This window comes from Nestor notabilis, unplaced genomic scaffold (genome assembly GCF_000696875.1).
Source record: "Nestor notabilis isolate BGI_N333 unplaced genomic scaffold, ASM69687v1 scaffold32561, whole genome shotgun sequence".
NCBI lineage: Eukaryota > Metazoa > Chordata > Aves > Psittaciformes > Psittacidae > Nestor > Nestor notabilis.
The window spans coordinates 1,313-13,075 of record NW_009915722.1 but is presented as its reverse complement, the minus strand read 5'-3'; the positions used below and the strand labels follow the sequence as shown (position 1 = coordinate 13,075).

Genomic DNA, 11,763 nt, shown 5'->3' with positions numbered 1-11,763 from the left:
TCAGCACCTCTTTACCACCTGTGGCATGATTTATGTCTGCATTAAGGGTTAAACCCTGAGAAGTGCTAAGTACCAACAAACCCTACTAGACTCAGTAGGATTTAAAACAGGGTTTGGGCCAAAGGCTCCATGAAAATTTCCTACATAAAAGGCTAAGTTCATATTCTGTAACCTCCCTTCTCATCTAATCACTAAATTAGAGGTGGGGGGGGGGAAGCAAACAGAACTGAGGGGAAGCACCACATTCTGTCCTTCAGAATTAATCCCATCAGCTCTATCTTGCCAGAGACAATAAATCCCTCACCACAACAGAGGATGGAGTTCTTGCTCTCTCTGCCCAGACCATGCAGCAAGAGGGGTAGTAGAAACATGGCCAGATGATCCAGCTGAGGGCAGAAAGCTGTGAGCTCCCTCACTGAGAAACACTGTCCATGGTTGAGTATCACCAGCCACTCACCCAAGGGTCCTACAGTGCTTGAGCAGAAACATGGTCCTGATAGCACTGCTGAGTGAATCTCAGCACCATCTCTGCTCTAGATTGTGTGCAAATAAGGCATATTTAATGGCTGTTCTTGGCAGAACCTGGTGGAGACCAAGCTGCACGGAGGTTTGGGAGCCTGCCCTAAGCAAGAGGAGGCCCAGGGCCTGGCAGGCAGCACCCAAGGGCTGCAGGGAAGGGAGGTGAACTTGGCAAGCCCAGTCGGTTTGCAGCTCCTACTTCATCTTCCTAGCATGCTTGCAGGCACCAGTCTTCTCCATCCACGTTCCCACTGACTGATCCCAGGTAATTTGTTTGCTCTTGTTACAGCTCCCTTCAACTGCAACTCACAGCCCATCTAGCTTAATTATACTTCCCTCTCAACATCCCTGTCTCAACTCATTCAAGGAGAGCACCTCAGACATGCAACAATGGTTCATCCACACAGTTCCATGAGAGCAAACAAACAAGCAAAGGAGGAAGAGAAAACCACAGTATCTAATGTCAAGAGAACATCTCTGTGGAACAAACTTTCTAGTCCTCACCTCTGTAATGAAGAGGATGCACTCCAGGAACATGAAGTCTTTATGGTTTTCGTTTACCACCTTCTCATCAACAAAGTGTCGAGGCTCCAGATTTGGATGGTCTAAAAAGAAGAGACAATAAGAAGTAACCTGGATGGTATCCCCCTCCTGAGATCAAGTTCAACCAGGTCTTGTCCTGTCCCTCTTTCAGAAGAGGCACGATCCTCCCATTGGAGCTCTTCAGAAGTCCCTACAGAGCTGCTCCATCTCATCTCCCACTCCACTGCTTCAGCAGTGATAGCACCTCATCAACTCCCCAGGGCAAAAAAAAGTGTTTTCTAGCACCAAACCCAAGACTCTCCTTTTAAAAAGCCTGTAGCCATTGCAATGAAGAGGGATGTACTGTACAGAGAAGCCTTCCCCCTCCCAACCTAAGCAAATAGCTTTATGTGGAAAGTTGAAGGGAAAACCCAACAATCCAAGCCCCAAGCAAGCTCTTCTGCTGTACCACGCACAGATTTGACATATTTGAATTTAAAAGTCAGTCCCAAAATCCATCATCTTTGCAACTGAGACAGACAGGGGGCAGGCTGGGACACGAGAAGGTTTTCATTAGTACCTATCAGCTGGGAACTGCCCCATATGAAAGGTAGAAACTGGAAGTCATCCAAGCCCCACACGCCCTGGCTGCCAGCAGGCTCCATCCTGTAGGTCTTCTGAAGTTTTCGCATCACTTCTAGGTACCTGAGACCACAGAGAGAAGGAAGGGTTAAGACAAGGTCTTCTTCTGTCTCCGCGGACTTACATGAGGACAAGAACCACCAGCCTGCTTGCAAGCAGGACTCCTGCATACAGCACAGTACATAGGATTCGACTCCTTTGCTACAGAAAGCAGCCTGAAGGTACATATAGTAGCAAATTTCAGCACCTTCTAAAAATTGTTGGTTTGTTTTGTTGCTGGTTTGGGGTTTTCTACAGCAAATTCACTAAGAGATTAAATGGCAGGGGTTTATTTTATCTGCAGTGTCTTATGTTGCTGGAGCCACTGTTATTTGAAAACGTTGACACTTTGCTTTCCTTCAGCAACTTTCAGAATTGCTCAAAAAGCTTTCCCCCTTACGGCAACTGCTACTTCCACTTTCCAGGTGGCAAATTAAAGCTGGAAGCACCATTGAAGGGAATTCTTTCCATGCCACCAAGCAGTGATACAGCTGGGATTAGATCTCCGGACTCCAAACACCCATTCCAACAGTTTCATCACTACCAACTCTACCTTCTGGGCTGGAAACACATGTAGAGGAGCAGTGGAGACCTGCCAGTTTCATAGAGGGGTTTTTTAATGCCTGAAGAGATGTTAGATCCTCTGATCAGATACTCCTGCCTGTCACAAAGCACAGAGCTTCACCCACATACCTCTGCAGAGCTCAAGAACTTGTGCTCAACTGAAGTAACCTTCCAGAAAGACACTCAGCCTCTAACAGACAAGGTGCTCTCACCTCTTTTGGAGACAGTTATCATGGGTCACCCACCATGACCATTAAACAGTACATCTGCCTCCTAGTTTTGTCTCAATTCGTCTTCAGTTTTCCCATTCTGCCCTTTTTCCCTAAGCCAGCAAGGCCTTCAGCACTCATGTTCTCCATGTCTTTGAAGGCCTCAATTGCTCAGCTCACACCCCAAGGAGGAGGCTCATTTCTTAGTCCCAAATGGGTGCAGTTGAGTGGAAGAAAGGGGCACAACTAGGCTACAGGAGGAGTCTGGTGCACAGAATAGGCAGTAACATCTCACACAGCTGGAAGGGGACAGGGACCTGCCACATTCCAGCCCTTCTCCTTCCATTACCTCACCTGTTAAATACTTTAAAGACAATGGCCATCTGGTCATCCACTCTGAGCACCCCGATTTTGCAGAGGCAGCAGAGAAAGGCTGCAAATGCAGCTTCGTGACCTAGAGTTAAAGAACATGAAGAGATGTGACACTGGTGTCTCTGGAGCCCAGGACAAGCTTTCTGTAGGCACCACAATGGCTCTTCAGAAATCACAGCAGTCACAGTCCTGTCCAAAGAGCCCCAACCCTATTATCCCTATTAATGCCAGGAGCTGACAGTATTTCATCCCCACGCAGCACCCACCCAAAGACACCTTCTAGACATTCATAAGGTGATTATTAACTTTGAGAAAAGAAGTTCTTGAGGAAAAGCAGCTCTAAAACTGGGCAGGGCCTTTCCCAGGAGCTTGACACAGCAGGAGAAGTGGAACACCACAGAGTCATCTGCTCAGGAGATGCAAGAGCACCTCACATCTGCAAGCAAACAGATTTCCTCCTGCTTCAGAAAGATCTGTGTGTCAGAAGATCTTTGCAGCTTAGTCCTTCAGCTAACAGCAAGGACAAAACCAGCAAACCCAGAATGTCTGTCAGTGGAAGGGACCACAGAAGAAGGGAGACTACGAGATCAGCAGCTCCACACTATGAAGTGCAGCTCCCAGTGTAGGAACAAAACGCACCTATAGTCTCACCACTGTGAGCTAGGACATGAGCCTCTGGCTTGGGACACACGGGAGGGGAGGAAAGGCTGAATTTCCTTCCCTGAGCTGACAAAACCCCAGCCAGTGGGTCCCTTTCCAAAGACAACATCTCCCCCTGGTGCCGGCGAGCCGCAGCTCTCTGGCAAGCACTGCACAAGCTCCAGCTCTTCATCCTTTACCCACGTCCTCCTCTTCCTCTCCCTGTCCAGGTCCAAAGTGGTGCTTCCTTGCACCCACAGCATCCTGTTCTCCTGCCTTTTGGTGCCCAGGTACCTGTGCCATAGTCAATGCGGGTGGAATTCCCCACGGATTCCTTCAGGTACACAGCCACTTCTGGTGCAGCACTAGCCAAATGCTTGGGAATTACTGTTGCCACCAACTTCTCTGCTTCCTGAAAGATACAAAGGACTCTTGAGTGAGTGCAGATGCATCACAGCCCCCAGGAAACAGTCCCCCCTTCCTCAGACACTGGTGCAGGGTGGGAGCTGCAACAGTGCACTCCTACAATGGCCAGAGCGAGCGTGGCAGAGGAGGGAACTCTCCTGTTGAAGAAGTCATCCAGGGACCCACTGAAGCAATCCAGGGAGAGGATGTCCTGACATTACCCAGACCACAAGCATCGTGATCGTGCAGGGGAAGAAAAGCTCCACCATCCAAGCCCATCAACCCACATACCCACTTGAGTCAGCTACAGGACAAAAGCATTAAGAGAGCAGCAGACCTCCTGCAAGCTCATTGTGGCTGGGACTGTGCCACCTCCAGAGCTCAGTGCAGGGCAAGTGCTCTGAGCTGAAGGAACTGGAGCAGTTCCACAACCTTCCTCTGATTTTGTGTGTCACTCATCAGCCAGCAGACATAGAGGGCAGTTACAAACCAAAGTTGCTCCTTGGGTCTGGAGGGCCCTCGTGGCTCATCCAGGACTTGGGAGACCCAGCCGAGAGCATTTACATGACCACATGCTCTCATAAGAGGAGAAGACAGCACCAGATCACAGGTAAGTGATGCATAACAAGAGGTGGATCCTTTACAGCTCATCTAAGCAATTCCTCTGTAGGCTGCTTGGCTGCACAGAGTGATGGAGCTGTTCTGCTGCTCCTGCTGGGCATGCTGCCCTGCTGTAGGAGCTGCATGCACACTACACGTGAAAGCCATGCTCACCTGGTCTAGTTTGGCATACCAGGTCCTGAAGGCTTTGTTCCCAAAGCGAGAGGGTTGATCCACTGGCGGGGTTTCATCGATCCATCTGTCGAGAGTGTTCAGAAGAGCCACCAGCTTTTCAATGGGCTGCAGAGACAAAGATGAGGGGTCACAGTGATATAAACCAGAGCAGTCCTCCAGGCTCCAATACCTCTGCTCTGGATTGGAGCTGTTAAAGCCCACACCATCCTTCCCAAGGGTGACAAGCTGAAACAGAATGTACCAACCCTCCCTGAAACACAACAGGGCGGGTTGGCCTTAGCCTTAGATCAGTCTACTCCAAAGGCCAGCCTGAGGCAGGCTCCCCTGTCACCCACACAGTCTTCCATGAACTGTTAACAGCACTGTGCTGTAAAGCCTCTGGGTGAATTGCTACAGCAAGCTCCTAGCTATGGGGCACACAGGACTGAGCAGCAGGGAGGTGCTACACAGATCAAGGATCTCCAACACAGAACTCGGGCTCTGTATCTTGAGGGTCCTGCATCCCCCATGGAATACAGCACAGCACTTGCTGTATAACCTCACCAGTGGCTGGTGATGTGATTTGCCCTTCTCAAGGCCTCTAATCTTTGTCCTGAAGTGTCTCTTAGGAGCCAGGATTAACAGTGGCAGTGTTTGTACAGCACCCAGCACAGCAGGGCCTGATCACAAGTCAACCTTCTCAGTGTGATTCCTGTTGCTTCCAACTTATACCAGCCATGCTGCCACAGAAGCTCCAACCCAGGGCTACCCAGCGCATGTGGCAAAATACAACCTACTCAGGGGAAGAGGCAGCCTGGTTTGGCCAACAGTGGTCTCATCAGAGCAAGATTGAGAAGCTCTTGGTTCTCATAGAAATAGAATAGATACCTCAATACAAACATACAGCTGATGAAAAGACAACAGCAAGACAACGGAACCACCTTTCTTACATCTAGCATGGAAGGAGGAATGTGTAGGATTCAAGAGAGTGACTGGAAGTGACACTGCTGTGGCCACAAAGAAGAGAGATCCAACAGGCAATACAGCACGGTACCTCAGACTGTACAGTTAGGACCAGGGCTGGCCAATGCACAACAGCCTCCTCCCTGCCTTGCACATACAGCTGGGGAATGGCTACACCCCACACACCAAGAGACACCACCACAGGCAGCACTTTAAGCAGCTCCAAACACTTGTAGAAGGCTCTGATGATGACTGGTCAAGCCTGCCAGAGGCACAGGGATTCTCCTCGCCTGACTCCGGGCAGCCAGAGAGCCCAAACCACCACAGCAGCTGGCCAGGCCTCAGGCAATGGCGCTCCTGTGTCTCGAGAGGGGATTCCTCCTTCAAGGGGACAAAGAGGACAGCAGAAGCAGCGGCTGGTTTGACTTTGCTGGAGGCATGGACTGTGTGAAGCTGGCTGGTCTCCTGGGCTGTGGTTCAGTTCTTCACGTCTTGCCTGCCAGGAGGACAAGGAAAGAGCCGAGCCCAGCAAGTTTCCAGCCCTTGAAGTGCTGCTTGAAGGGGGCAGGCAGAGAGACAGGCATGGCAGAGCTGTGCTGAAGCAGCTGCAGATCGCTCCCCATGCCCTCTGCTCCCAGGAGGAAGGGCCTCATGGCAGACACAGCCTCCCACAGACAGCAGCTCCCTAAGCTGCCATCCCAAGGACATGGTGCGATCACCAGTGGGAAGCAGGATCAGACAGGGGAAGGATCCATGCACCTCACAGGACCTCAACACTTGGCTGCTGAGCCAGGCTAGAGGCTGGGACAGACTGAGGACAAGACCTGACACCCAAGTGCCAAGGGACAGAGGTGGCCAGAAGCTCCCCTGGGGAGGCTGCAAGCTAGAACCACTACAGGCCAGTGCCCCACATACACATAGGCCGAGGCAGCGCAGCCCCCTCTGTTTCAACTCCCTCCTAAAACACTGCAGACACCCACTGCTCGGGGCCAGGTCTGGACTCAGCCCTGCTCCTTCCTGGTTGTTGCATTCCCCTGCAATTAAGCAACAGCCTCCCCAGCCCTGGGTTGCATTAAATAATTAAACCATGCTGGTGATTTATCCGCCAGCACTGGCAGCTCATTCCCAGCAGCCCCCGTATCCCAACCCCTTCCCAGAGAGCACTCAGAGCTGCCTGGATAAATGGCTGGCAAGGACCAGCTCCTTCCCCTGGGGAGCAGCAGGGTCCAACCTCCCCTTCCCCACTCACTTGCTTTAAGGGGATTAAAAAGCCCAGCCCCACTGCACACGGGAGAGCAGGACCCAGCTGCCAGCTCAGCCATGCCACTAAATAATTCAAGAGATGCAGCTCATTTTGGGCTCAAGACCCTTTGAAAAGGGGGTTACTAAAAGAAGCTTCTTCCCATTGTCCAGCAGAGGAAACTCCTACATCCAGAGCTAATCCAGAGCTGGGGGAGAAGGAGGGGAAGAGCTGAGCTTCCCGGAACACAACCATCAGCACAACTGCAGCCTTATTTTGCCTGGCTAGGTTTTTAAGCTCTATTTCTGCTTTACCTTTCCAGTGATCAAAGCAAGGACAGCCTCCCCCCTGCTCTCCTCATTGTGCTGATTTTGCATTGCCTTGACCCTGAGCCTGCCACCGGTCCCAAAGGCAAGCCACAGAGCCTCCGACAGAGCACAGACCTGTCAGCATCTCTCAAGAGCAGGGGCCAGGCAGACAGAGGTGCTGAGAAGGCATCTCAGCAGCCAAAGCTGCCTGCAGGGACCAAGCCTGCCCCTGTGGGCTCCTGGAGGAGGGGGGAGCTCCTAAAATGAGGGCATTTGCTGCTTCCCTCCTGGAGCTACCAACCAGCCAGTTTCCCCCCATGCAGTGGGCTGTGTGAGAGGAAGGTCTGCTCCTCACATGGCCAAAATGAACCTCCTCCTCCTCCTCGCTGCACTGCTCCTCTGATCAAAGTCACAGCTCTGAAAGCACTCCAGGCTGCAGCCCCTGCAGCTGCTGCTCGGATCCCCACGTGAAAAGCTCTCCCTGCAGGAGGAGAAGGCAGGTCACAGCCTATCAGTCACACAACCTTGTGCCAGACACAGTGTCTATGCCAGAGTCCTAAACAACAGCTCAGCTATTGCTGCTTGTCAGATGCCTCCAGCAAAACCCCAGACAGCTCCATGCAATCCTGCAGCAAGAGCAGAGCAAGCTCAGCAAGTCTCGGAAGGGGCTCAGCCCCCAAAGGATCCAGCAGACAGTTTGGTATCGACACATGCTATGCTGGAAACCATTAAGCTGGCTCTTCCAAAGCACAGCAGACCATATTTCCCGCTTTCTCTTTCCCATAGCAAAGCAATAGCAGTAGGTCACAGAGAGGATACACATTCAGCAGAAAGAAAGAATTCCAGGAGGTCATTTGCCAAAGGAAGGCGTCCCCAGCATTTGATCAGGGAGGAAGATGGGACGGCACAAAAGCACATCAGCAGCAGGTACAGCAAAGGAGAAGAAAGTGGAGCAGAGATGCAAGCAGAGGCCACAAGGGGCTGAGCCTTTAAAAGCACAGATAAGCAGTTTGATCTACAAAGGAACCTGTGTGAACAGGCAACCACATCAACAAGGCAACCCTGGGGATGCTCCACCTGTGCCTGAAGCCACAGGCTTCTGCTCTCCTCAACACCAAGGGGGTGAAACACATTCCCTGCCACTTCCAAAGAATGCGATTGTGTCTCTTGTTTGCCACCTGGACTGGAAGCATGGAAGTAAAACATTCACTCCAAGAGGGATCTGCTGCAGGATGCAGCCCCGATACAGAGAGCTGACAGCTCCAAGGGGTTGGCAGAGAATGTTTCCCCCACACACACCTTTTGTTTTGCTCATTTTTAAAGCTTTGTTTCCCTAGAACTGCTCTGTGAATGGTTGGGAATGAGCGAGATCATGACAAAGAGAAAACTCAGAGGTGAATGCAAACAGCAGAGAGCAAGAGCAGCATTTGACAGCAGTTTCTACTGAACTGAAGGAACAAAAGGTGGACACAAAGCCTGTTGCGGAGGGATTTTTTATCCCTGATCCCCCCCCTCCAAGAACTACAAGCAAGTTTCTCATCCACACACTGGCTCCTAGAAGGGAAGGCTGGACTCAACATGCCTGCTTCAAATATAAATGACTAGGTTAAAGATGACTGTAGGCTGCCTTCCCACACCAGAATTAAGCTCCAAACACACAGGGCCCAGCCTGCTTCCCATTCTGCCTGCATCTTCTTAGGCTATTCCCAGCTTTCTTGCACAACTGTGGTAAGTTTGAGCAGTAAATGCACCCAAGAACCTCCCCGCTGCAATATAGAACAAGGGAGGGGGATCCAGCATGCAGCACAGAAGCAAAGCTGGTGGCCAAATCTGCTCTGCAGATCATGGCAGCACTCAGAGAGCACTCAGGCCAGCAGTGAGCACAGCTGAGGCCGGGCAGTAACACGAATGAGGATGCCTATCCTCTCCCTCTGGCTCCAAACAATTCTGCTGTGCCCTGATAAGGTGAACAAGCCTTAAAAGTGGCCACAGCATCAGAGCCACGTGAGTGTCACATTAATGCAAGGGAAAAACAGGTCCTTTCTGCAACACCTTGGAAGAGACAATCCTGCCCCACAGGCTAAACCAACCACCCCATCTCTTGTGTGCTCCACAGCCCCCATAGCCCTTTACACAAGCCTTGGCAAGGCAGAGCCAAAGACATGCCTTGAGCTTGCACACTGTCAAACCAGACCCTGCACAGCTCAGCTGCTGTGAAAACAGGGTTAAAATACACCCCTTCTGCACCCTCCTCCTCACCACCAGCTTCTGGCCACTTGCAACTTGCTTCATTTCCCATCCAGTGAGCACACACAGAGCCTCTGCATCCTGGAGGGAGGATTGCAGGCTGACATTTGCATCCCCAACTGCATTTATTCTCCCTGGCTCCCAGCTAAGATGCCAACTCATTCCTCACCTAGGAAATATTCACGTTAGAGCCAAAAAGAAAAGTACAGGTCTTCTGTGCACTTTGTTCCTTTCAGCGAAAAAAAAAAAAAAAAAAAAAAAAAAAATGGGGGGGGGGGGGAGAGAAAGACAGAAAAGGAGAAAGAAGGGGATCCAAATTCTTCTCCTACCTCTGAAACCTTGTATTCGCAGGTCAGCTTCTTGCCCTTGACACCTTCATTCAGAGTGAGGATGAAGCCCATGTAATCTGCATATGCCTGCGAACACCAGAGAGAGCAGGGTGTTAGTGAGCACCCGTGGCCTGTCTGACCCAGCAATGTGGCATGGAAACACTCCTGCACTCCCAGGGAACCCTTCCCAACAGGCAATGCTGCTCTCTTGGAGACACCAGGGTGCGGGGCTGGCTGTGAGGTTACTGCTATTTTGGGCAGAAGGCAGATGGTGACTGCACCAAGAACTCTGCATCCTGTGGAAACAGAGGAGGAGAATCCTAAAAATGCTCACACTGCCCCTGAAATCATTCCTGCAGCTCCCTGCCTCCTGTCAGGCCAAATTCAAGCTCAGCTGGGCTCAGCTGTGCCCAGACATTCTGCTCTGCTTCTCCCACACGTGCACCATTATCTCTCCTTTCCTCGTCTACTCTTCTCCCATCCTCATGCACTTTGGAGAAGTGGGAAACAGCCCAGGCTGATCTTCTCTTTAAATTGGCTGCTTTTGAAGCACCATATCCAGTGTTTGGGAAAACCAGACAAGCACACTGCCACCTCTCCCTCCTTGGGCCCCTCTTGCACAGAAATCCTGCTCAGGAGCAAGTGCTTAAACCCGGGAGACCAAGCACAGAAGCTGCACTCCAAGATTTGCCTGGCTATAACTTAAGCTTCTCCTAAGACATCACAGATCAGTCTCAAAGGGAGAACTTGCTCCTAAGAGGAGGGACGAGTCTGGGCTCACACACCCACCCCTCAGAGGCAGAGAGGGGAAAACCTGCCTGTTCCACCAGCTCCACACATACTGTAAACAGAAATTATCCAGGCAATTGCAGGCCTGGGATGTAGAGCCTCTTCCAGTAGAGCAGGATGAGAAGGCCCCAGGAACCAACCCAGCCTGGTGCTATTAGAGGGCCAGCACCACATTGAAGCTGAGTTCAAACACTGCTGGGTTAATCCAGTTTGGTGTAATGTACAGACCAGGTAGGGTGGAAAAGTTACCAGCTACTGGTCGAGCTTGTTGGGAGGGACCACTAATGATTTTTAAGCATCTCTGGTCTCTCTCAACATCCGGGCTCTCCTGGCTCACTCCTTTGTTGCAGCATTTTGCTGCCAAGTAATTTTCCTGCAAAGCGACTCTTCTGCTTTAAAACACAACCCAATTTATTTCCCATTACTTGCCCAAACCTGCCTTACCTCTTGGCTGTTCCCAGACCAGACCTGGTTGCCACTGAAGCATAACAACCACTTACCAGCTTTGCCTGAGCCCAGAGCCATACCTGAGAACGCTTCCACTTGGCCATATCAGAAACCATGTTTATCTCCTTTTTGGGGATCATGAAGCATTGCTGGAGGGGAGGAGTCACCTCCTCGGTGGTGCCTGGGAGATGCAAAAAAGAGGTCAAACAGAGACAGTGGAGAAGAAGGAATCCTCTGTCTTCCTTTCTTAGAAATCAACATGTATTTCTTAGGAGACCTATCCCAGCTTGCACTAATACCTCCCAAAGTCTTCCTCACCAAACAATATCCTCCCAGTCCCCAGAAAACATACTCCTGAGGACACTACAAGGCTTCAGAAAGTGGCATTGTGTTTGTTTTCATCATTTTAGTGCATTTCCCATTCAGACAGAGAGGCTGGTGCAGGAGATAACAAAGACACCACCCAGCTATTTCTGTCTAGTGAAGCCAAGCCTCAGGTCATGTGGAGCACTAACTAACCGTGCCTTGGTTTTAGGGTGTCAAACCTCAACTGCTTTCCTCTAAAAAGGCCAACTCCTGCGAAGATAAAGCTGGAGCAATTCAATAGGTGGCAGTCCAGAGCCGCAGCCCCTACCCAGGCAGCACAGGGGCTCGGAGGATTCCAAGACACAGCCTCTTCCAGAGCGGAGCTGTGAAGCTCGTTTCATTTTAAAGCTCTCTCAGAGCCCAGGAGGTAACATTTAATCCAAACACAA

The 11,763-nt window shown here is 51.0% G+C and overlaps 1 protein-coding gene across 1 annotated transcript; it reads right to left on the bottom strand.

Annotated features, from left to right (window-relative positions):
* Positions 1 to 1,009: 1,009 nt before the first annotated feature.
* Positions 1,010 to 11,184, bottom strand: PPP2R4 (protein phosphatase 2A activator, regulatory subunit 4; the record flags this gene model as incomplete). Its single annotated transcript, XM_010024276.1, has 7 exons — positions 11,089 to 11,184; positions 9,773 to 9,859; positions 4,686 to 4,811; positions 3,801 to 3,918; positions 2,850 to 2,949; positions 1,622 to 1,746; positions 1,010 to 1,124 (listed from the first exon to the last, which is right to left on the bottom strand). Coding segments are annotated over exons 1-7 (731 nt in total), but the record flags the coding sequence as incomplete, so codon positions are not given.
* Positions 11,185 to 11,763: the final 579 nt, after the last annotated feature.